The sequence below is a fragment of the Staurois parvus genome, unplaced genomic scaffold (assembly GCF_062004578.1).
Source record: "Staurois parvus isolate SC_StPar_1 unplaced genomic scaffold, SC_StPar_1.0 ptg000587l, whole genome shotgun sequence".
Taxonomy (NCBI): Eukaryota; Metazoa; Chordata; class Amphibia; order Anura; family Ranidae; genus Staurois; species Staurois parvus.
In genome coordinates, this window is record NW_028318383.1 from 134,597 (window position 1) to 160,124 (window position 25,528).

General features: G+C 48.0%; 1 protein-coding gene across 1 annotated transcript in view; it reads right to left on the reverse strand.

The window, feature by feature from the left end:
* Positions 1-25,528, reverse strand: part of LOC149449999 (prominin-1-A-like) — a 202,331-nt gene that overhangs the window by 89,890 nt on the left and 86,913 nt on the right. Inside the window, exon 2 of the mRNA XM_089692505.1 lies at positions 18,082-18,714. Within this exon, the coding sequence (XP_089548631.1) occupies positions 18,082-18,211 (130 nt within the window). The 5' untranslated portion in view covers positions 18,212-18,714. The remainder of the gene's footprint in view (positions 1-18,081; positions 18,715-25,528) is intronic.

Below are 25,528 nucleotides of genomic sequence, written 5' to 3' on the forward strand. Positions count from 1 at the left end.
CAGAAAGGTGAGCAGGGTCTGGACTGGAGCGGAGCAACTATCAGATGGCACACATGGTAGGTAACATGGGAACGCTATAGCGGAAAGGTGAGCGAGGACCGGAGTGGTAGAGGATCAGCAGAGCTGGGGGGCTAAAGCAGGAGAAACTAGCAATGTCACGTGTGGTGCGCAGCGAGGGAGCAATATAGTGGGGGCCATAGAGAGAGGAGGATTGGCACATCAGAGGATCAGTAGAGCTAGGAGTGACTACTGAGCATGGGCTCAGCAGAGCTGGGGCTTATTACTGAGTATGGGATCAGAAGAGCTGGGGGTTACTACTGAGCAGGGGATCAGCAGAGCTGGGGGTACTACTGAGTAGGGTATCAGCAAAGATGGGGCTGCTTACTTTGCATGGGATCAGCAGAGCTGGTGGTTACTACCGAGCTGGGGATCAGCAAAGCGGGGAATACTACAGAGTGAGGCATCAGCAGAGTTGGGGCTTATTACTGAGCATGGGATCAGCAGAGCTGGAGGTTACTACTGAGTAGGGTATCAGCAAAGCTGGGGGTACTACTGAGTGGGGCATCAGCAGAGGTGGGGTTAATTACTGAGCATGGGATCAGCAGAGCTGCGGGTTACTACTGAGCAGGGGATCAGCAAAGCTGGGGGTACTACTGAGTGGGCATCAGCAGAGTTGGGGCTTATTACTGAGCATGGGATCAGCAGAGCTGGAGGTTACTACTGAGCAGGGGATCAGCAAAGCAGGGGGTACTACTGAGTGAGGCATCAGCAGAGCTGGGGGGTTACTACTGAGCATGGGATTAGCAGAGCTGGAGGTTACTACTGAGCAGGGGATCAGCAAAGCAGGAAGTACTAATGAGTGAGGCATCAGCAGAGCTGGGGGGTTACTACTGAGCAGGGGATCAGCAAAGCTGGGGGTACTACTGAGTGTGAGATCACAAGAGCTGGGGGTACTACTGAGCGGGGGATTAGCAGAACTTGGGGGTACTACTGAGCGGGGGATTAGCAGAACTTGGGGTTACTACTGAGCGGGGGATCAGCACCCCTGGGAATTACTACTGAGCAAGTGATCTGATGAACAAGGGTACTAATGAGCTGGGGATCTGCTGAACACGGGTACTAATGAGCTGGGGATCTGCTGGACCCCTTTAAACAAATAGAAAAGCATCACCGGAGCATCAAAAACACACCAAAAAAGCACATTGAAGCAGTTAAAGTTGAATCAAGTGTAAAGCAGCCCTAATAAATTACCAGAGGAACCAAAAGATTTCACTCATTCTCATTGGTCTTTGTCATTTGGACCAGTCTATTGCTAAATCTGGCCCTCACTAGGGAATCTGGCCCTCACTAGGGAATCTGGCCCTCACTAGGGAATCTGGCCATCACTAGGGAATCTGGCCATCACTAGGGAATCTGGCCCTCACTAGGGAATCTGGCCCTCACTCGGGAATCTGGCCCTCACTAGGGAATCTGGCCCTCACTAGGGAATCTGGCCCTCACTAGGGAATCTGGCCCTCACTAGCGAATCTGGCCCTCACTACTAAGGAATCTGGCCCTCACTACTAAGGAATCTGGCCCTCACTACTAAGGAATCTGGCCCTCACTACTAAGGAATCTGGCCCTCACTACTAAGGAATCTGGCCCTCACTAGGGAATCTGGCCCTCACTAGGGAATCTGGCCCTCACTAGGGAATCTGGCCCTCACTAGGGAATCTGGCCCTCACTAGGGGTGTGCCCAGCGCTCACAGTGTGCACACAAACAATACTGAAAGAAGTGTACTCTTCACATGAATCACATTCTGTTTGCTCAGCTCTTTGTACATTTGCACGCGGTGAAACTGACCAACAGAAGTTTTGTTGGAAATATTTGCATTTGCTGACAAGCAGAAGACTAATATGTGAACGAGACCGGGAACACGGGAGGCGGTCCATGGAAGAGGCGGGATTATCTGAGAGATTGGCTATAATCGGAGGATTGCGTGTTGTAGCCGGGCTCCAGACATGGAAATACATTGATGTCACGTGTCCATGTGATAGGTTGTTAGAGAAGCCAAAGACATCCAACCTCTATGCCATGTAGAGGAGACCACAGGAATGTCAAATCCAATACTATGAGATGTAACAATTGTTAGACCAAGAAACTGATGAAGACCAACCTATCTCAACATTTTACCCAAGGACAGGGGGGTCTCCAAATGTTCTAAACAAAGGGCCAGTTTACTATCCTTCAGACATTAGAGGGGCCAGACTGTGGGGCCAGTGGGAGTACACATTGTCATGGCATTTGTAACAAAGCCCCATCATTGGTGTCAGTGAAAGGAATAGTATCCCATCATTGGTGTCAGTGGGAGGAATAGTGCCCTATCATTGGTGTCAGTGGGAGGAATAATGCCCCATCATTGGTGTCTGTGAGAAGAATAGTGCCCCATCATTGGTGTCAGTGGGAGGAATAGTGCCCCATCATTGGTATCAGTGGGAGGAATAGTGCCCCATCATTGGTGTCAGTGGGAGGAATAGTGCCCCATCATTGGTGTCAGTGGGAGGAATAGTGCCCCATCATTGCTGTCAGTGGAAGGTATATTGCCCCATCATTGGTGTCAGTGAGAGGAATAGTGCCCCATCATTGGTGTCAGTGGGAGGAATAGTGCCCCATCATTGGTGTCAGTGGGAGGAATAGTGCCCCATCATTGGTATCAGTGGGAGGAATAGTGCCCCATCATTGCTGTCAGTGGAAGGAATAGTGCCTCATCATTGGAGTCTGTGAGAGGAATAGTGCCCCATCATTGGAGTCTGTGAGAGGAATAGTGCCCCATCATTGGTGTCAGTGGGAGGAATAGTGCCCCATCATTGGTGTCAGTGGGAGGAATAGTGCCCCATCATTGGTGTCAGGGGGAGGAATAGTGCCCCATCATTGGTGTCAGTGGGAGGAATAGTGCCCCATCATTGGTGTCAGTGGGAGGAATAGTGCCCCATCATTGGTGTCTGTGAGAAGAATAGTGTCCCATCATTGCTGTCAGTGAAAGGAATAATGTCCTATCATTGGTGTCAGTGGGAGGAATAGTGTCCCATCATTGGTGTCATTGGGAGGAATAGTGCCCCATCATTGGTGTCATTGGGAGGAATAGTGCCCCATCATTGGTGTCATTGGGAGGAATAGTGCCCCATCATTGGTGTCAGTGGGAGGAATAGTGCCCCATCATTGGTGTCTGAGAGAGGAATACTACCCCATCGTTGGTTTCTGTGAGAGGAATAGTGCCCCATCATTTGTGTCATTTGGAGGAATAGTGCCCCATCATTGGTGTCAGTTGGAGGAATAGTGCCCCATCACTGGTGTCTGTGAAAGAAATACTGCCCCATCGTGAGTGTCCATGGGAGGAATAGTGTCCTGTAATTGGTGTCAGTGGAAGGAATGGTGCCCCATTATTGGTGTCTGTGAGAGGAATAGTGCCCCATCATTGGTGTCAATGGGAGGAATAGGGCCCCATCATTGGTGTCAGTGGGAGGAATAGGGCCCCATCATTGGTGTCAGTGGGAGGAATAGTGCCCCATCATTGGTGTCAGTGGGAGGAATAGTGCCCCATCATTGGTGTCAGTGGGAGGAATAGTGCCCCATCATTGGTGTCAGTGGGAGGAATAGTGCCCCATCATTGGTGTTCGCAAGAGGAATACTGTCCCATAATTGGTGTCGGTGGGAGAAAAAGTGCCCATCATCGGTGTCAAGGGGGAGGAATAGTGCCCCATCACTGGTGTCAGAGGGAGGAATAGTGCCCCATCACTGGTGTCAGAGGGTGGAATAGTGCCCCAAGTGCCAGATAAAGGCATGCAAAGGGCCGCATTTGGCCCCCAGGCAGAGGTGTGGAGACAACTGCCCTAGAAGAACCATTGAAATCAATTTTCAGGTTTTGGGGAACCTCTGCTAAAGGCATTTGTGTAGGCTGAGAAGGAGGTTGGCTCTTCTTGGCGCATGCACTCTGATGGAATGGCACACACGTGCCGCTCCTTCAGAACACTGTGCCGTGGCCTCCCACGTGCATGAGTGACATCATCGTGGCTCAGCCAGTCAGACAGCCAGGGCTCGCGAACCCAGAAGGAAGCCCGGGTGTAGATAGAAGCCTCAGCGGTGGTGGCAGCACGCTGATGGTGGGCTTCATTTCAAGGTAAGTCCTTCATAATGTGCTAGTATGTGATCCATTATCTTGCAGGGGATTCTTCATTTTTCTTTTTTCTATAGCTGTGGTTTACTACCGCATTAAAGGGAGCGATTCGACAATCAGATTCAACCAGAACGAGCAAAAAAATTGGAGGCCAAGGATGGAAAATGTTTGGCAAATCTGAAGGGTACTAATGAACTTCTAACTGATGAACTTGTTCCTGGCCAAGAAAAATCTTAATTGGCTACCATGCGCATTCACTTTTCAACTGGAAGTATAATCTTCGATCTGTCAATATCAAGATGTCGACATCGAACTTGAATGAAAAGTCTTTCAAAATGAGCCGAGTCCATGAAAGTTTCATCGAATGGTCAGACGAGCAATTTGTACGATTTTCCATAAATGTTCTAATGAGGTTCTACGAATGTAAGGGCAGCCATACAGTGGTAGTCGGGATTCCCAACTTACAGACAGCTAAGAAGATCACTAGGTTCGTGCTGCTGACCGAAGGGGTCAAGGGGTGTTGGAACCAGAACTATGGAGGCATCATCAGATGGAACATCAATCGGCCGCAGCTCAAGGAACCCCTAGTAACCTTTGGAGGAACCTTGGTTGAGAATGGCTGATGTAGACCGTTGTCACTAACAGAAAGAAAAAGTGGCCAAGCTATAAAATTTAGGTCATATAGGTTTTGTCATTTCGGTCTCGATTATTGCACTTAGTTTCCAAGTATATCTTTGAAAAGTTGTCTGAAAATTTGAAAAGCTCCTCTAAAATTGGTGTCAGTGGGAGGAATAGTGTCCCATCAGTGAGAAGAATAGTGCCTCATCGTTGGTGTCAGTGGGAGGAATAGTGCTTTATTGTTGATGTCAGTCAGAATAGTGCCCCATCATTGGTATCAGTGGGAGGAATAGTGCCCCATCATTGGTGTCAGTGGGAGGAATAGTGCCCCATCATTGGTATCAGTGGGAGGAATAGTGCCCCATCATTGGTGTCAGTGGGAGGAATAGTGCCCCATCATTGGTATCAGTGGGAGGAATAGTGCCCCATCATTGGTGTCAGTGGGAGGAATAGTGCCCCATCATTGGTATCAGTGGGAGGAATAGTGCCCCATTATTGGTATCAGTGGGAGTAATAGTGCCCCATCATTGGTATCAGTGGGAGGAATAGTGCCCCATCATTGGTGTCAGTGGGAGGAATAGTGCCCCATCATTGGTATCAGTGGGAGGAATAGTGCCCCATTATTGGTATCAGTGGGAGGAATAGTGCCCCATCATTGATATCAGTGGGAGGAATAGTGCCCCATCATTGTCATCAGTGGGGGGAATAGTGTCCCATCATTGGTGTCAGTGAGAGGAATAGTGCCCCATCATTGGTATCAGTGGGAGGAATAGCGCCCTATCATTGGTGTCAGTGGGAGGAATAGTGCCCCATCATTGGTATCAGTGGGAGGAATAGTGCCCCATCATTGGTATCAGTGGGAGGAATAGTGTCCCATCATTGGTATCAGTGGGAGGAATAGTGTCCCATCATTGGTATCAGTGGGAGGAATAGCGCCCCATCATTGGTGTCAGTGGGAGGAATAGTGCCCCATCATTAGTGTCAGTGGGAGGAATAGTGTCCCATCATTGGTGTCAGTGGGAGGAATAGTGCCCCATCATTGGTGTCAGTGGGAGGAATAGTGCCCCATCATTGGTATCAGTGGGAGGAATAGTGCCCCATCATTGGTGTCAGTGGGAGGAATAGTGCCCCATCATTGGTGTCAGTGGGAGGAATAGTGCCCCATCATTGGTATCAGTGGGAGGAATAGTGCCCCATCATTGTCATCAGTGGGGGGAATAGTGTCCCATCATTGGTGTCAGTGAGAGGAATAGTGCCCCATCATTGGTGTCAGTGAGAGGAATAGTGCCCCATCATTGGTATCAGTGGGAGGAATAGTGCCCCATCATTGGTATCAGTGGGAGGAATAGCGCCCCATCATTGGTATCAGTGGGAGGAATAGCGCCCCATCATTGGTGTCAGTGGGAGGAATAGTGCCCCATCATTAGTGTCAGTGGGAGGAATAGTGTCCCATCATTGGTGTCAGTGGGAGGAATAGTGCCCCATCATTGGTGTCAGTGGGAGGAATAGTGCCCCATCATTGGTATCAGTGGGAGGAATAGTGCCCCATTATTGGTATCAGTGGGAGGAATAGTGCCCCATCATTGGTATCAGTGGGAGGAATAGTGCCCCATCATTGGTGTCAGTGGGAGGAATAGTGCCCCATCATTGTCATCAGTGGGGGGAATAGTGTCCCATCATTGGTGTCAGTGAGAGGAATAGTGCCCCATCATTGGTATCAGTGGGAGGAATAGTGCCCCATCATTGGTGTCAGTGGGAGGAATAGTGCCCCATCATTGGTGTCAGTGGGAGGAATAGTGCCCCATCATTGGTGTCAGTGGGAGGAATAGTGACCCATCATTGGTATCAGTGGGAGGAATAGTGACCCATCATTGTCATCAGTGGGGGGAATAGTGTCCCATCATTGGTGTCAGTGAGAGGAATAGTGCCCCATCATTGGTATCAGTGGGAGGAATAGTGACCCATCATTGGTGTCAGTGGGAGGAATAGTGTCCTATCATTGTCATCAGTGGGGGGAATAGTGTCCCATCATTGGTGTCAGTGGGAGGAATAGTGCCCCATCATTGTCATCAGTGGGGGGAATAGTGTCCCATCATTGGTGTCAGTGGGAGGAATAGTGCTCCATCATTGGTGTCAGTGGGGGGAATAGTGCCCTATCATTGGTGTCAGTGGGGGGAATAGTGCCCCATCAGTGAGAAGAATAGTGCCCCATCGTTGGTGTCAGTGGGAGGAATAGTGCTTTATTGTTGATGTCAGTCAGAATAGTGCCCCATCATTGTCATCAGTGGGGGGAATAGTGTCCCATCATTGGTGTCAGTGGGAGGAATAGTGTCCCATCATTGGTATCAGTGGGAGGAAAAGCGCCTCATCATTGGTGTCAGTGGGAGGAATAGTGCCCCATCATTGGTGTCAGTGGGAGGAATAGTGCTTCATCATTGGTGTCAGTGGGAGGAATAGTGCCCCATCATTGGTGTCAGTGGGAGGAATAGTGCCCCATCATTGGTGTCAGTGGGGGGAATAGTGCCCCATCATTGGTGTCAGTGGGAGGAATAGTGCTCCACCATTGGTTTCAGTGTAAGGAATAGTGCCCTATCATTGGTGTCAGTGGGGGGAATAGTGCCCCATCATTGGTGTCTTTGAGAAGAATAATTCCCCATCATTGGTGTCAGTGGGAGGAATAGTGTCCCATCCGTGAGAAGAATAGTGTCCCATCATTGGTGTCAGTGGGAGGAATAATGCCCCATTTTTGGTGTCAGTGGGGGGAATAGTGCCCCATCATTGGTGTCAGTGGTAGGAATAATGCCCCATCATTGGTGTCTTTGAGAAGAATAGTGCCCCGTTGTTGGTGTCAGTGAGAATAGTGCCCCATCATTGGTATCAGTGGGAGGAATAGTGTCCCATTGTTGATATCAGTGAGAAGAATAGTGCTCCACCATTGGTGTCAGTGGTAGGAATAGTGCCCCATCGTTGGTGTCAGTGGGAGGAATAGTGCCCCATCATTGGTGTCATTGAGACGAATAGTGCCCCATCGTTGGTGTCAGTGGGAGGAATGGTGCCCCATTATTGGTGTCCATGAGATGAATAGTGTCCCATCGTTGGTGTCAGTGGGAGGAATAGTGCCCCATCATTGGTGTCAGTGGGAGGAATAGTGCCCCATCATTGGTGTCAGTGGGAAGAATAGTGCCCCATCATTGGTGTCAGTGAGACGAATAGTGCCCCATTATTGGTGTCCATGAGATGAATAGTGTCCCATCGTTGGTGTCAGTGGGAGGAATAGTGCCCCATCATTGGTGTCAGTGGGAGGAATAGTGCCCCATCATTGGTGTCAGTGGAAGGAATAGTGCCCCATCATTGGTGTCAGTGGGAGGAATAGTGCCCCATCATTGGTGTCAGTGGGAGGAATAGTGCCCCATTATTGGTGTCCATGAGATGAATAGTGTCCCATCGTTGGTGTCAGTGGGAGGAATAGTACCCCATTATTGGAGTTAGTGGGAGGAGTTGTACTCCATTGTTTGTGTCAGTGGGCCAAATAGTGCCCCATCACTGGTGTCAGTGAGAGGAATAGTGCCCCACTGTTGGTGTCAGTGGCAGGAATTATGCCCCATTTTGTAATGTCAGTGGGGGGAACCCCCAAGGGCTGGATAAAGGCAAACCCAGTAAGGAGACCACTGGTGTAGACCAATGGAAAGCAGTAATCTCTATGATATATGTCACTGTCTCCCTTGTAGCTGCTTCCGGATTTTCCTCTCTGGTGCCTTGTGCTAAGGGAACTCTTCAGCCATGTCTGCCATGGCAATGACCTCCCAGGCCCCCGCCGCCACGGTTCCTATAATGGGCATCACTACGGTCATACAGGTTCTTGTGGGCCCTCACCAGGCAGATGAAAGTCCAAATCCAGCATGGACACTCCTGAATCCTCCATTTTGTTCATATAACTTAGGTGCAAAAGCAGGTAAAAAATGTTCAAAAACGTGTCACGAGTTTTCAGCTGCATTTTTCTTTGAGGCATACGGGGCCAAAACACGCATTTCTGCCCAAAGAAGAGCGTTGGCGTACTTTGGGAAACATTTGACAAATTGGTCAAGTTTGAATGGGAGCTTACAGTTCATTTTCTCACATATGTCAAGGATGTGAAATGACAAAACAACATTTTTCAGTACTCTCTGCAGGATGTGTCAAACGCAAGGCCCGCGGGCTGAATCTGGCCCTCCAGGCCATTTCATGTGACCCCCGCACCTCTTTTACAGCTGCGGAACCCCCCTTGTCTTCTCAGTCCCTACCTTGTCTCAGCAGTTGGCAGCAGAGAGGAGGACAGAACTCCTCCTCCAGATCCTGCGTTTCTCTGTGCAGCCACAGCACCCGCTCGTCTCTGCTTTGGTCTCAGCACCCTCGTGCCTCCCCTGGTCTCAGCATTCAGTAGACTTTGGCAGATGACTCCAGCCCTCCTTTGATCCTCCTCCAGACCCTGCACTTTCCGCCCCCAATTTCTTCCTGGCAGCAGCACAAGGTGAGGGGAGTGCACTGTGATGCAAGAGAGGGTTAGGGACTTGTGACTTCTGATGGGGGGAGAAGTGATGTATTTAGGTTTCATGCTGCCCTAGGCAACACAAAAATTGGCTCCCCTCAACCCCCCCATCATGGAGAGACCCTAGCATTGACCAACATCTCCCTCCCCCACAAAGAGAGCCTGACATTGACCAACAACACTCCAGCCCCCCCCCCCACCTCCGCCGGAGAGAACCTTCCACTTCCACAGCCCCCCATACACTGACAACCCCCCCACCCCGGCGAGAGAGAAGACACTCACCTTCACAGCTCCGGACATCCCCGGGAACAAGAGTCAGCCTCTGTATACACCATCAAGCAGCCCGCAGCCTCTCTCAGATCCCACCTGGTCCCCATGCTGCGTGTGTCCCTTCTTCCATCCCTTCTTTCAGGGGGGCAACGCTTCCCCCCCTGAAAAATGTCGCCCTAGGCAAATGCCTTGTGGTAAATATGCCCCTGGGGGGGGGGGGAGGAGGCTCTTGACATCTGATGTAAGAGGGGGTGGGGGTGCTTTGGACATCCTGGGGTTACATAGTTAGTCTGGCTGAAAAAAGACAAAAGTCCATCCAGTTCAACAAAAAAAAAAGTTATAATCCTACACCCACAGTGGATCCAGAGGAAGGCAAAAAAAAAAAAAACCCAGCAAAGCACAATCCAATTTGCTCCTGCAGGGGATAAATTCCTTCCTGATCCCCCGAGAGGCAATCGGATATTCCCTGGATCAACTTTCCCTATAAATGTTCTATCCAGTTATATTCTGTGTATCCAAGAAAGAATCCAGGACTTTCCTACAGCAATCCACTGAGCTGGCCACACCCAACTCTGGAGGGAGTCTATTCCACATTCTCACAGCTCTTACTGTGAAGAAACCTTTCCGTGTTTGGGGATTAAATCTCTTTTCCTCCAGATGTAAAGAGCGCCCCCTTGTCCTCTGTGATGACCTCAAGGGGAATAACTCCAGTTGATCCAGAGGAAGGCAAATCCCAGGGGCGGACTGACAACTCATGGGGACCCCCGGGCAATAGGGGATCATGGGGCCCTTGTGTCCTTGCCCAAACTCAAAAAAGCCTATGAAAAAGGTACCAGGGGCATCTCATGGGGCCCCCTACTGACCCCGGGCCCTCGGCAGTGCTCGAGTTTCCAAATGGTCAGTCCGCCCCTGGCAAACCCCAGCAAAGCAGGATCCAATTTGCTCCTGCAGGGGAAAAAAATTCCTTCCTGTTCCATTGAGAGGCAATCGGATATTCCCGGGATCAACTGTTGACTTACTAAAAGCAATAGACTGTACAGTTTGCAAGTGCAGTTGCTCCAGAGCTTAGTAAATGAAGGGACTTCCATCATCCAATCATGTGCAAGCAAAAAATGCTGGTTTTTGTCCCCTGCATGTGTATTCTTTGTAAAGTGAAGCTGTACCTCAGTTACTAAGCTCTGCAGCAACTGCACTTGCAAATTGCACCGTCTATTTGCTTTTATTAAGTTTTACATATACAAGAGGCCCTTTGAGGGCAACCATTATGCTGATGCGGCCCGTGATGACATGGAGGTTGAGGTCCCTGCTTTACGGATTTAGTGCCAACTTCAGGTTTGCAAGAGATTTGTTTGAGGAAAAGTCTAGGCAAATCCACAATGTCCATTCAGCCAGCTCTGCTTACCAGTTTCCAGCCAAATGGTTGTATTTGCATGCAAAACAGGACTGGACGGGGAGCGGGGTCCATGGAAACGAGACGCATGAGTTGCAGTCTTCACAGGGAAGGGACACACTGCCAAGATCACAACCAAATATTTCCAGCCACTGCAACCAAATCCTTCAGCTGTGGATCACATGTCTGCCTCCCCGGGAGGAATCATTTCATTGTAGAAAGAGGATATTTTGTTGTTCTACTTCTGATACACTATATTAGCAAAAGTATTGGGCCGCCTCCCTTTCCACGCACATGAGCTTTAATGGCCTCCCAGTCTTAGTCCGTAGGGTTCAATATTGAGTTGGCCCCGCCCTTCCCACACACATGAGCTTTAATGGCCTCCCTGTCTTAGTCCGTAGGGTTCAATATTGAGTTGGCCCCGCCCTTCCCACACACATGACCTTTAATGGCCCCCCAGTCTTAGTCCGTAGGGTTCAATATTGAGTTGGCCCCGCCCTTTCCCACACACATGACCTTTAATGGCCCCCCAGTCTTAGTCCGTAGGGTTCAATATTGAGTTGGCCCCGCCCTTTCCACGCACATGACCTTTAATAGCCCCCAAGTCTTAGTCCGTAGGGTTCAATATGGAGTTGACCCCGCCCTTTCCACACACATGACCTTTAATGGCCCCCCCAGTCTTAGTCCGTAGGTATCAATATTGAGTTGACCCCGCCCTTTACCACACACATGATCTTTAATGGCCCCCCAGTCTTAGTCCGTAGGGCTCAATATTGAGTTGGCCCCGCCCTTTCCAGGCACATGACCTTTAATGGTGCCCCAGTCTTAGTCCGTAGGGTTCAATATTGAGTTGGCCCCGCCCTTTACAGCTATAACAGCTTCAACTCTTCTGGGAAGGCCGTCCACAAGGTTTAGGAGGGTGTCTATGGGAAGGTTGGACCGTTCTTCCAGAAGCACATTTGTCAGGTCAGGCACTGATGTCGGGGGAGGAGGCCTGGCTCGCAGTCTCCGCTCTAATTCATCCCAAAGGTGTTCTATGGGGTTGAGGTCAGGACTCTGTGCAGGACAGTCAAGTTCCTCCACCCCAAACTGGCTCCTCCATGTCTTTATGGACCTTTCTTGGTGCACTGGTGCGCAGTCATGTTGGAACAAGAAGGGGCCATCCCCAAACTCTTCCCACAAAGTTGGGAGCATGAAATTGTCCAAATGTCGCCTTAAGAGTTTCCTTCACTGGAACTAGGGGGCCAAGCCCAACCCCTGAAAAGCAACTCCACACCATAATCCCCCCTCCACCAAACTTTACACTTGGCACAATGCAGTCAGGCAAGTACCATTCTCCTGGCCACTGCCAAACTCAGACACGTCCATCGGATTGCCAGACAGAGAAGCATGATTGGCCACTCCAGAGAACATCTCCACTGCTCTAGAGTCCAGTGGCGGCGTGCTTTACACCACGTCATCTGATGCTTCGCATTGCACTTGGTGATGGAAGGCTTGGATGCAGCTGCTCGGCCATGGAAACCCATTCCATGAAGCTCTCTACGCACTGTTGTTGGGCTCATCTGAAGAACACACCAAGTTTGGAGGTCTTTAGCTCTTGACTCTGCAGACAGTTGGCGACTTCTGCGCACTGTGCGCTTCAGCTGTGCTGCATGCTCCTAGCACAATAGCAGCTACGTAGATATGCAGCCCCACGAATAAAGGCTCACTACAGTGAGGCCACATATCTGCGTACGGTTGTTAGGAAGGAGGTGAAGAGGACCTGTTACCAAAGTAAACCATAAACAATCTCTCTCTCTCCCTGGCTCTCTCTCTCACTCTCTCTCCTCCCCCCCTCTCTCTCTCCCGCTCTCTCTCTCTGGCTCTCTCTCCTCTCTCTTTCTCTCTCTCTCTCTCTCTCTCCCTCCCTCTCTCCCCCCCTCTCTCTCACTCTCACTCTCTCTCCTCCCCCTCTCTCTCCCGCTCTCTCTCCCCTCTCTCTCTCTCCTCTCTCTCCTCTCTCTCTCTGGCTCTCCCCCCCTCTCCTCTCTCTCTCTCTCTCTCTCTCTCTCTCTCTGGCTCTCTCCCCCTCTCTCCCCTCTCTCTCTCTCTCCCGCTCTCTCTCTCTCCCCTCTCTCTCTCCTCTCTCTCTCCCCCCTCTCTCTCTCTGGCTCTCTCCCCCCCCCTCTCTCTCTCCCCTCTCTCTCTCTCGCTCTCTCTCTCGATCATATTGTCTTCTGTTCTATCCCCAGCCAACAATATCCTGTCTACACTCTCTGACCCTCATTTCCTCTATTAGGTCTGCAGTCCCCGACAGTCCTCTCAAGCATTACATATATTGAACACTATGTGAGGCCCTTTGGTGATGTCTAGGGCTGTATCGGAGGCCCCCTTTAGCACGTTGACAACCATTGCCCTAAAATATCATCTTATAGGATTAGCTGTAGTAACGTCACCTTTGCAGGGAGCAAACCTCACTATGACCTGATTCTGCTACATCACCGGCACATATGACCGGAACAACGACGACTTTTCCTGAAAATTGGCCAAATGCCACAAAGTGAACCTTTGCTTTTTTCAGCATACGGTTTTTACGCTCGTCTGTTCGTTTTGTCAATCCTGCATCAGACGAGCTGACAATATGTTTGGCCTTTGACCAGCCTTAGATAAGCCTGCGGCATTTTGGCTCTGGTTACATAAAAAGTAGGACTTATTGGCTAACCTGCCAACGATACATTTTGAGATTAAAGGAAGGAGGACCATATGAAGGAGCACACATTGCCGAATATTATTGTGACGGTGGATCTGCTATGCTTTGTGGTTTTGTGGAAGTAGATGAAGCGTGAAATGGATTCTTCTAAGTATCAGCAAATACTGGAGGTTCATGTCCTGTAATCACTAAAGCTATAAGGAAAAGAGACAAGACAGTGATTCAAAACACACCACAAAACCGTCCATTATTAACTGCTTAAGGCAGGGGTGTCCAAACTATGGCCCTCCAGCTGTTGAAGTACTACAAGTCCCATCATGTCTCTGCCTCTAGGTGTCTTGCCTATGGATGTCAGAGTCTTGCAAGGCCTCATGGAACTTGCAGTTCCTCAACACCTGGAGGACCACAGTTTGGGCACCTTTGCCTTAAGCAGTTAATAATGGCTTAAAGTGACCAATTAAAGTGATCCGCCATTTTGACTAATCAGGGCAAAGTATCACATTTGCTTCCTACTATCTCTGTCCCTATTGAGGACATTCACCCTCTCTAATTGCCCTGATTACCAATGTCACCGAGAATAAAAATGATGGCTAAATCCAAAACGTTGAGTTGCCACCACAATAGGAATAGTGAGACCTTCCCAGAAGAGTTGAAGCTGTTATAGCTGCAAAGGGCGGGGCCAACTCAATATTGAACCCTACGGACTAAGACTGGGGGGCCATTAAAGGTCATGTGTGTGGAAAGGCTGACCGACCAATACTTTTGGCAATATAGTGTAGTTGCCCAATTAAACATTGCATTGAGGTCGGCTTGTAAGTTGGAGACATCCTGTAAGGACGTTATTCCCCGGCACAGCTTGGTGTCATCTGCAAAGACTGAAATGGGATTTTTAGTCCCAGACCCTATATTGTTTATAAATATGTTAAAAAGTAAGGGTCCCAACACTGAACCTTGGGGCACACCACTGACAACACTGAACCTTGGGGTACACCACTGACAACACTGAACCTTGGGGGACACCACTGACAACACTGAACCTTGGGGTACACCACTGACAACACTGAACCTTGGGGTACACCACTGACAACACTGAACCTTGGGGCACACCACTGACAACACTGAACCTTGGGGCACACCACTGACAACACTGAACCTTGGGGTACACCACTGACAACACTGAACCTTGGGGTACACCACTGACAACACTGAACCTTGGGGCACACCACTGACAACACTGAACCTTGGGGCACACCACTGACAACACTGAACCTTGGGGTAAACCACTGACAACACTGAACCTTGGAGCACACCACTGACAACACTGAACCTTGGGGCACACCACTGACAACACTGAACCTTGGGGTACACCACTGACAACACTGAACCTTGGAGCACACCACTGACAACACTGAACCTTGGGGTAGCCCTCTAATAACACTGAACCTTGGGGTACCCCTCTAATAACACTGAACCTTGGGGTACCCCCCTAATAACACTGAACCTTGGGGCACACCACTGACAAAACTGAACCTTGGGGTACACCACTGACAACACTGAACCTTGGGGTACCCCTCTAATAACACTGAAGCTTGGGATACCAAACTAATAACACTGAACCTTGGGGTACCCCACTAATAACACTGAATCTTGGGGTACACCACTGACAACACTGAACCTTGGGGTACCCCTCTAATAACACTGAACCTTGGGATACCCCATTAATAACACTGAACCTTGGGGTACCCCTCTAATAACACTGAACCTTGGGGTACCCCTCTAATAACACTGAACCTTGGGGTACACCACTAATAACACTGAACCTTGGGGTACCCCTCTAATAACACTGATCCTTGGGGTACACCACTGACACCCCTAGACCATTCAGAGTATGAATCATTGACCACTACTCTCTGAATACGATCTTTTAGCCAGTTTTCTATCCATTTACATACAGATTTCTCCAGCCTGTAGACTTAACCTTGTACATTAGCTGTGTGTGGGGAACCGGGTCAAATGCAGTTACAGCAGTCTTGTAACTTCTATCAGTGTCCAGTAGAGTACTGGTTAAATCTTGTACGAGGAGTTTTCTTTCTGCTCTAGGAGAATGCAGAACCCCTGACCCAACTTTCTAGAGCTCTAGCAATACACAACAAACTGAGCATGTGCAGAGTGCCTTCTAGGGCTCTGTACTATCAGCAGATGGATTGGGGACAGTAGAAGAAGGGGAGGATCAGAGAAGACAGGATCAAAAAGCCTTTTAATATAACGCAGAGGATTACCCCTTGGGTTTCACAGTGAGTATAACAAACATGCTTCACTGCCTATACAGACTGATGTTACTGTTGTGGGTTTAGTAACCCTTTCATTTCTCTTCTGAATGGAGAGAGATGCATTGTATATTTCTCTCCTTGCAGGAGAGAAAGATGTAAATAAACAAAAGTGTGTAACAAAAAAAAAAACACATAGCTAGGATCAAGGTCAGTGCCAGGGTGTTTGGGTCAAGGTTACGGGTCAAAGGTCAAGGTCAGTATAATTTGGGTAGGATTTGTAAAGAAAACCTTTTTCATAAATTAGTATCAGTGTCAGTGTGCTTTAGGTAGGATAAAGAGAAAGCAAAATGCACATCACTGTTTCTGGGACGTACTACAGGTACAAATAACTAACATACACACATACACAGACATGGTATCCCTGCGATCCACAGGAGCAGGAGAGTTTATTTTGGGTTATTCTTTGGTGGTAAATTATGCTAATAGTAAGAAATAAAAAATAGTAAGAAACAAAAAAAATAAATAAAAAAAAATAAATATTTTTTTCTATTTTCTTTGATAGAGAAAAAAATGGTATCCGTTATGATTTACCCAATTTGTCCTGAAAAAAAACAACGCGGTATAATCCACCTGGATACACAAAGTAGTTGGGATGATGTGTACGGTCTTACTAACACAGGTCAAAGTTGCAAAATTGTGTTGAGGCGTTAACATTTGTTTTACCCTCAGTCACTAAGGGGTTAAAGGAAACCGAGTGGCTGCCGCTAATTGACTTCCATCTGAAAATGCTAGTTGCCTGGCTTCAGTACTTTCTAAATCAGGCAGCACAGCGGCTAAATGGTTAGCCCTTCCGCCTGGCAGTACTAGAGTCGTTGGTTTGAATCCCAACCACAGCACCACCTGCCTGGAGTTTGCATGTTCTCCCTGTGCCTGCGTGGGTTTCTTGCGGGTACTCCAGTTTCCTTCCACACTCTAAAGACATGCTGGTAGGTGAACTGGCTCCTGTCTAAATTGTCCCTAATATGTGTATGTATGAACGTGAGTTAGGGACCTTAGATTGTACGCCCCTTGAGGGTTAGGGACCGATGGGAATGTACAATATATATATATAGGGACCTTAGATTGTACGCCCCTCGGGGGCGGGGACTGATGTGAATGTACAATATATATATATATAGGGACCTTAGATTGTACGCCCCTTGAGGGTCAGGGACTGATGTGAATGTACAATATATATATATAGGGACCTTAGATTGTACACTCCTTGAGGGTCAGGGACTGATGTGAATGTACAATATATATATATATATAGGGACCTTAGATTGTACACTCCTTGAGGGTCAGGGACTGATGTGAATGTACAATATATATATATAGGGACCTTAGATTGTACACCCCTTGAGGGTCAGGGACTGATGTGAATGTACAAAATATATATATATAGGGACCTTAGATTGTACACCCCTTGAGGGTCAGGGACTGATGTGAATGTACAATATATATATATAGGGACCTTAGATTGTACACTCCTTGAGGGTCAGGGACTGATGTGAATGTACAATATATATATATATAGGGACCTTAGATTGTACACTCCTTGAGGGTTAGGGACTGATGTGTATGTACAATATATATATATATATATATATATATATATATATATATATATATATGGACCTTAGATTGTACGCCCCTCGGGGGCGGGGACTGATGTGAATGTACAATATATATATATACAGGGACCTTAGATTGTACACTCCTTGAGGGTTAGGGACTGATGTGTATGTACAATATATATATATATATATATATATATATATATATATGGACCTTAGATTGTACGCTCCTCGGGGGCGGGGACTGATGTGAATGTACAATATATATGTAAAGCGCTGCGTAAATTGACGGCGCTATATAAGTACCTGAAATTAATAATAATAATAATAATAATAATAAAAAAAAATAATTTAGCAGGCTACGCAGCAAGCAAAAGGATGGGGTGAAAGACCAAAAATCTGGATCTTCTCCTTCTTCTGGCTGAGTGTACAGAAGCAAAAGGATCAAGATGACAAGGGGGGCGGCTATTATTAGGACAGTATAATAATGGAGGCCCCCATGATCTCCAAACACAGATTTACCATTATAATAATAAAATGCCTACTTACCCGGAGGAAAGGCATTTCGCTGCACCAGGTCCAGATACGAGTGGACCATATCATTGAAGACCTTGATCCCTCCAGTTGCTGCAGCAGGTCCAGGGCTGTAAACCGGGTTGCTGAGATTCTGGTACGCCATATCTGGAGTGATCCACTGAGACTACCAGAGAAAGTCAATGCCCTGATAAGACGAGGTATCAAAAGTGTCAAGTTTATGTTATGTGATCACTGAAACAATGACCCTGACTGACATCGACTTCTTAAAATAAAAAAAAAAAGAAGCTGTTCAACCAGTTCCTTAGTTTTCAGCCGTCTTTGCCTTGAAGCCAAAGAGAGATTCACAGAGAGGTCCTACAGCTGACTATACTCTACGAGGGCAGGATTCTCCCATACCGGTGAAGCCTGGTGTGAAGATGAGATGTCACTGAGTCCAGGTTATAGGGATGCCTCATAAACTAGTGTTGGATCTTAATGGAATTTTCAGGGACCTTCGGAATTTTCAGGGACCTTCGTTGCAATCCAGAGCTGTTTTCTTCTAAGTAGCCTTTGTGTTGAAGGATATTTTATGCAAAATACAGTTCACTCTTGATGTTTTCAGCAGTAGGGGTAGGTGGGGTCTCCTTCCACAGGCTCAAGGATTTCCTGCAATGTGAAAAAAAATGTACAATATTTAGCAATGCATACAATGCAGATCACAAGATTGTGTTACAGGGTCTAAAGACAGCAACAGGAGTCTACTCAAAAGACCATCTTCAACAAAGGAGGACAATGAGAGAGACCCTCCTCCACCCCCAACATTCCTTGTTCACAGCCAGAGACTTCCACATAAAACAATTAAAAGAAGCTGCTATTAGTCATTAGCATTCCATTGGCATTGGAGGACAGATACCAATCTGGCTGGGCTGTCCATTGGGCTTCAGAAGACTTGTCAAGGTGAGAAGCTGGAAAACCTTGTCTGATTCTTATCACTGTCCATTGGTTTTCCATAGCAGGCCTCTCCCGTCCTATGCAGGAGACCTAATTTTATTCAAACATGAAATGTATTCCATCAGAACCCCAGGCTGTGATGACTATCACATTAACCTAATTTCATGATGATCCATTAGCCTGAGGAACCTTTCATCAGCTTCATGCAATGATAATCACATTAGCCCGAGGAGCCCTTTTATGGAGTTTTGGTGGATGCATTCTTCAGGTTAACAGGAGGATGGTCACATCAACCTGAAGAAGGAGTTGGCCTTTTGTCTAAGATCAAGTGTAGTATCTGTTCTTATCAGTGTCCAGTGGGGGGGGCTCCCGGCCATTCTAGCTTTGCGGGGATGGCTGTTGTATAGTACCCTCACTGGTATGATGGGGGTCCGGAAGGCTGGACCGGAGGGAAAGAAACCAGGGAGCGCCACGATTCGCTCTGGGGCCTTGGGAGTAATTCCTCTGGGAAAGCTGGAAAGACCCAGTACCTCCTGATTCGGACGGATCTACCTTGGTCTGGCCAGGGGCTGGGGACGCAAAAAGTCCGCAAACTCAGTGCCCCCTGAGGAAGATGCTCTCAGGGGTGTCACTAGTAACACTTGGGTGTGGGACCCCACGGTGTGAAGATGACACATGGCCACTGTTTTTCACCTCTTTTTGCACAGCGCCCTAAGGACCAGGTCTTTTGGCTAGGACCAGGGCAATTTTTGCTACGGGCCTCAGGGCCTGGTCTGTGCACAATTTGGCACGGTACCACTTTTTTATTTTCTATTTATTTATTTATTTATTATGCACTCCCACGTTTTGTCACTTTTGCTTTACTTATGTGTGTGTTTTTCACGGATGGAGGGTGTGGGTCCTCGGGCCTACCCTGAAGTCTAGGGGGAGGATGTGTGGCCTCTTCGGGAGAGCCCCCTGGCCTAGTACTGGATGTCCGGCTTCGGCTGGACATAAGGAACGGTGGTCCACCAGGCCTTTTGGCTAGGAGGACCAAATGGGAACCTTGTCCCTGTCAGGAGCTTCGTGCCCCGGGGGATCAGGGTAACGGTTCAACCCCTCCGGGGGTAGGACAAACACACCCCTAAGTGCACTTTTTCGTGTGGTGTTCGCACTTGCACATTTTTTGTGATCACTTACGGGTTTTTCGTTGTAGTTTGCACGTTTGCGGACTTAAAAAAAAAAAAAAAAAAAATCTGTTCTTATCAGTGTCTCACCACGTTTTCTGGGAGTGCTCATTTGCTCAGGCCCTGTTGGGGGCCCTGGAACCTGAACTCAAGGACTTTGTACCACAGACAGCCATCACTCACTTTGGGGTGTTGAATGGACTGTTCTGTGGAACTTTTTGTCTGGAGGACATTGACGGTGCCTGGAGGGTGCTGTGTTGCTTTAAGGACGCTTTATGGTGCGCCAGGTAGCGCCTCATCCACCAGCGGGAGAGGATGTCCATTGAGGACTGTCGCAGACTGATCCTCAGTCTGCTCAGAGACTATACCTTGATGGACTTTAAGGAGGAAGAGGCCGTCTGAAGATTTCCCCCTTCCCCATACTCTCCCTTGCGTGTCTTTGTCCCTTCAATAAAGCTTCGGGCCTGTGTTTTCCCCCCTTTTTCCCCCTCCCCCCCACACACCCGATGCTTATTGTAGATTGTAAACTCCGGCTTTCGTTTTCGTTCTCGTTTTTGCATGACTTAGTACTGTGTATCAGGATGCTATGGTTTTTGGGGTAAGCGGCGTCATGCATGACGTGTTGGTCCGGGGGATTCATCCTCCACGCACATCACGTCAGGCATCATACCGCTGAGCGAATGTATTTATTTCTGAATGTATTTATCGTATGCTTGGAACTGTATTGCAATGTGGTGCGCTGCGTCGCAGTACAGGGTGAGATGTACCCCGATTACAAGTATCATGTTGTTTTTGATGCTTCTGCAATAAAAGTATCTTTTCAATCAAAAAATCTGTTCTTATCAGTTTTTTTCAGATCCTGCCACACTGCCACCATCCGGCCGTTTATATACAACGGCCGGACAGGAGGTGGTTAACCACTTCCCGACCGGCCGTTGCATATAAACGGCCGGACGGTGGGAGTGCAGGGTCGGGTGGCCGTGCTTGTGCGCACTCCTCCGGACACAGTGAAACACCGATCGTCGGACGGGACCTCTGTACGAGGTCCCGATCATGTGATCACTGATTGGCCAATCAGTGATCACATGCAAAGTAGTAAGCAAGATGTCACTTGTGACATCATTGCTTACTACGTGTGAAATCTGTGGATGATCGCAGAGGTCACATGGTACAGGGCTATTCACAACAGGCTTGTACCATGTGACAAGCTGTGACCAATCACAGCTCACTCAGTACTTCTCAATGAGTGCAAGAATGCACACAGAGAGAAAGAGAAATGATTGCTTTTACATCCTATATGGGTGTAAAAGCAATCAGTGTAAAAAAAAAAAAAAAAATCTTCATCACCCCCCACAAGTAGTACAGTGTCACCATGGTGACATTGTACTGCTAGGGTGACAGTATGTAAAAAAAAATAAAAAATAATAATATAAAAAAATAAAATAAAAATGTAAAAAAAAATGTTTAAAAATTATAATTTTTGGTTATAAACTAATTTGGATTTTTTTTTTTTTTTACTAAAAAGATAACGGAATAAATTTTGGCAAAGATTCATGATGAAATATTATTTATTTGCAAAATTTTATAAAAATAACACTTTTTTTCAAAATTTTTGGACTTTTTCATTTACATAGCAAAAAAAATAAAAATCCCAGCGGTGAATAAATACACCCAAAATAAAGCTTTATCTGTCTCAAAAAAATGGTAAAAAATTCATTTGGGTACAGTGTTGCATGACCGCGCAATTGTCATTCAAAGTGTGATAGCGCTGAAATCTGAAAATTGCCCTGGTCAGGAAGGGGGGGGAAAGTGTCCGGACTGGAAGGGGGGGAAAGTGTCCGGACTGGAAGGGGGGGAAAGTGTCCGGACTGGAAGGGGGTGAAAGTGTCCGGACTGGAAGGGGGTGAAAGTGTCCGGACTGGAAGGGGGGGAAAGTGTCCGGACTGGAAGGGGGTGAAAGTGTCCGGACTGGAAGGGGGGGAAAGTGTCCGGACTGGAAGGGGGGGAAAGTGTCCGGACTGGAAGGGGGGGAAAGTGTCCGGACTGGAAGGGGGGGAAAGTGTCCGGACTGGAAGGGGGGGAAAGTGTCCGGACTGGAAGGGGGGGAAAGTGTCCGGACTGGAAGTGGTTAAATTTCACCTATAGAAAAGAATTTTCATGGCCGGGAATCTTCTTTCCTTTCCAGGCCACAGCTCATGCTCATTTCTTTTCCAATTTTATTTCTTGCACGATTCTCTCATCATTGATTAGAAATTTGTTCATTTTAAAAAAAAAAATCCAAAATGCACGATCACTCAAATTCGATGGCCACACGAGAATGTGGGGGGGGGGGGGGGGCACTAATGGTGCAAAATTCAGCGAAAATTCTTAGTTATAATTTTCGAAAGAAACTTATTTCACAATTTGACCCATGTATGGCCTACATTGATCTATAGGGAATATATTAAAGAGTAACTCCACTTTTGTTAAGAAAAAAACATTCCTCCCCGGGTGATCGATGTACATTGCAGGGATTTTAACAAACTTTGTTGCAGATTCCTACCTTTTGTCATTCTGAAGAAATAGCTATTTGATTGTCTATGTCCATGTGCAGAATGAAACTGTATGGGAGTGATTATATAGTCATCAATCAGCTGCGGCAGCTGCAGGCCTCTAATGAGGAAAGTGTCAGGGTCTGCATCCCTTTAGATGTGTTTTCCCTTTGCTGCAGAGGATGCCAAAAATCTGACTTGAATGCATGAAAGTAAAAAATCTTGAGCCTTTACAACCACTTTAAAAAAACAACCAGGTGTGCATATGTGACACTAAAGCCCAGGGGCGGACTGACCATTCGGCACCCGGGCACTGCCCGAGGGCCCGGGGTCAATAGGGGGCTCCATGAGCTGCTCCTGGTACCTTTCATAGGCATTTTTGGGTGTGGTTTAAGTGTGGGCAAGGACACAGGGGCCCCATGTTTTCCTATTGCCCGGGGGCCCCATGAGTTGTCAGTCCCCCGCTGCTAAAGCCTCATACACACTTCTAGTTTCAACCCAGCGGGCTGAACGAAAAAAAATCTGACAGCTCGGTAGGATTTAGTACAGCGATCTCCCCTGCTGTGCTGTTGTGTTCTGACAGAGGGGACGACCCCCCGCCAGAACACTCAGGTCAGCACGCTAAGCCATTGGCTGAGAGCGCTGATGGGAAGCCGATCGGCAAACCTTTTTTCGGTCATGCCCAGGGGCGGACTGACAACTCATGGGGCCCCTAGGGCAATAGGAGATCATGGGGCCCCTGTGTCCTTGCCCAAGCTCAAAAAAGCCTATGAAAAAGGTACCAGGGACATCTCATGGGGCCCCCTGCTGACCCCGGGCCCTCAGGCAGTGCCCGAGTTTCCAAATGGTCAGTCCGCCCCTGGTCATGCCCCTTCGACAGAAGCTGGCTTCTGTCGGACTGCCTGCCCTACACATGGGCCAAAAGTCGGCTGGTTTCTATTGAACAGATCGATCCCGCCAGATATGCGTACTAGGCCCAACACTGTTGATATCAGCCCACTCTATCAGCACAATAGCAATTAAATGGCCAAACCCTGCCTAGCAGATTGACTCCCACTCCTTGGACATTACAGGCCTGCTGGATGTGCAGGTACAAATGCTCAGATAGTTCCATGAATATGGATGCTCAGACTAAACTACTATGATTCATGGTAAAGACGCAGAAGAAGGTGTCACTGCGACTGGCAGAATCCACCCTGGACACTCAATCCTTCCACTCCAATATAGGCTCAACGGCCACGTTATTAGGTCCACCTTGCTAGTACCGGGTTGGATCCCCTTTTACCTTCAGAAATGCCTTCAACCTTCAGGGCATAGATTCAACAAAGTGTCGGAAATGTTCCACAAAGATTTTGGTCCATATTGACACGAGTTACTCTTCCGGCATGGTGATCTCTCTTCCACATCTCTTCCGGCATGGTGATCTCTCTTCCACACCTCTTCCAGCATGGTGATCTCTCTTCCACATCTCTTCTGGCATGGTGATCTCTTTTCCACATCTCTTCCGTCATGGTGATCTCTCTTCCACATCTCTTCCGGCATGGTGATCTCTCTTCCACACCTCTTCCGGCATGGTGATCTCTCTTCCACATCTCTTCCGGCTTGGTGATCTCTCTTCCACATTTCTTCCAGCATTGTGATCTCTCTTCCACATCTCTTCCGGCATGGTGATCTCTCTTCCACAGCTCACCAGCATGGTGATCTCTCTTCCACATCTCTTCTGGCATGGTGATCTCTCTTCCACATCTCTTCCGGCATGGTGATCTCTCTTCCACATCTCTTCCGGCATGGTGATCTCTCTTCCACATCTCTTCCGGCATGGTGATCTCTCTTCCGGCATGGTGATCTCTCTTCCACAGCTCTTCCGGCATGGTGATCTCTCTTCCACAGCTCTTCCGGCATGGTGATCTCTCTTCCACATCTCTTCCGGCATGGTGATCTCTCTTCCACATCTCTTCTGGCATGATGATCTCTCTTTCTCTCATCTGGAACCAGTCTGCCCATTCTCCTCTGACATCAACAAGGCATTTTCCTCCACACAACTGCCGCTCACTGGATATTTTCTCTTTTTTCGGACCGTTCTCTGTAAACCCTAGAGATGGTTGTGTGTGAAAATCCCAGTAGATCAGCAGTTTTGAATATACTCAAACCAGCACGTCTGACACCAACAACCATGCCTTGTTCAAAGTCTCCTATATCCTTTTTCTTCCCCATTCTGAGGCTCGGTTTGAACTTCAGCAAGTTGTCTTCACCACGTCTAGATGCCTAAATGCATTGAGTTGCTGCCATGTGATTGGCTGATTAGCAATTTTTGTTACCAAGCAATTGAACAGATAGACCTAATAAAGTGGCCGGTGAGTGCATATATATATATGAATAAACACCACACACATCCAACAATTTCTGAGACTAGTGTTCTGCAGGAACTCCCCACTTCTGAATCACTCCTTGTCTCCGCCCCCTACCCACCTCCGAGCACCATCCCTTGGTTCCTACCCACCTCCCAGTACAGCTCCCTATAGAGAATACATAGCCAAGTGTCATTGGTGGCCCTAAGTAATTTGTATGAAATCTTTTTAAGACAACAATAAAAGCAGCAAAATACTGTAGATCCCTTGTGGCCAACAGCATTTACCCCCCCCCCCACCAGCAACAATAGATTTCCTCAGCAGCAATGGACCCCAGCAACAAAATACCACCCCAGAAAAAACAGATCCCTAACAGCAACAACAAATCTCCTAGAAGCCAGCATCAATAGACTCTCCAGCAGCCAGCAAAAATAGACCCCTTCCTCAACAGTAGATCCTTTCCAGCAACAATAGACCACCATGC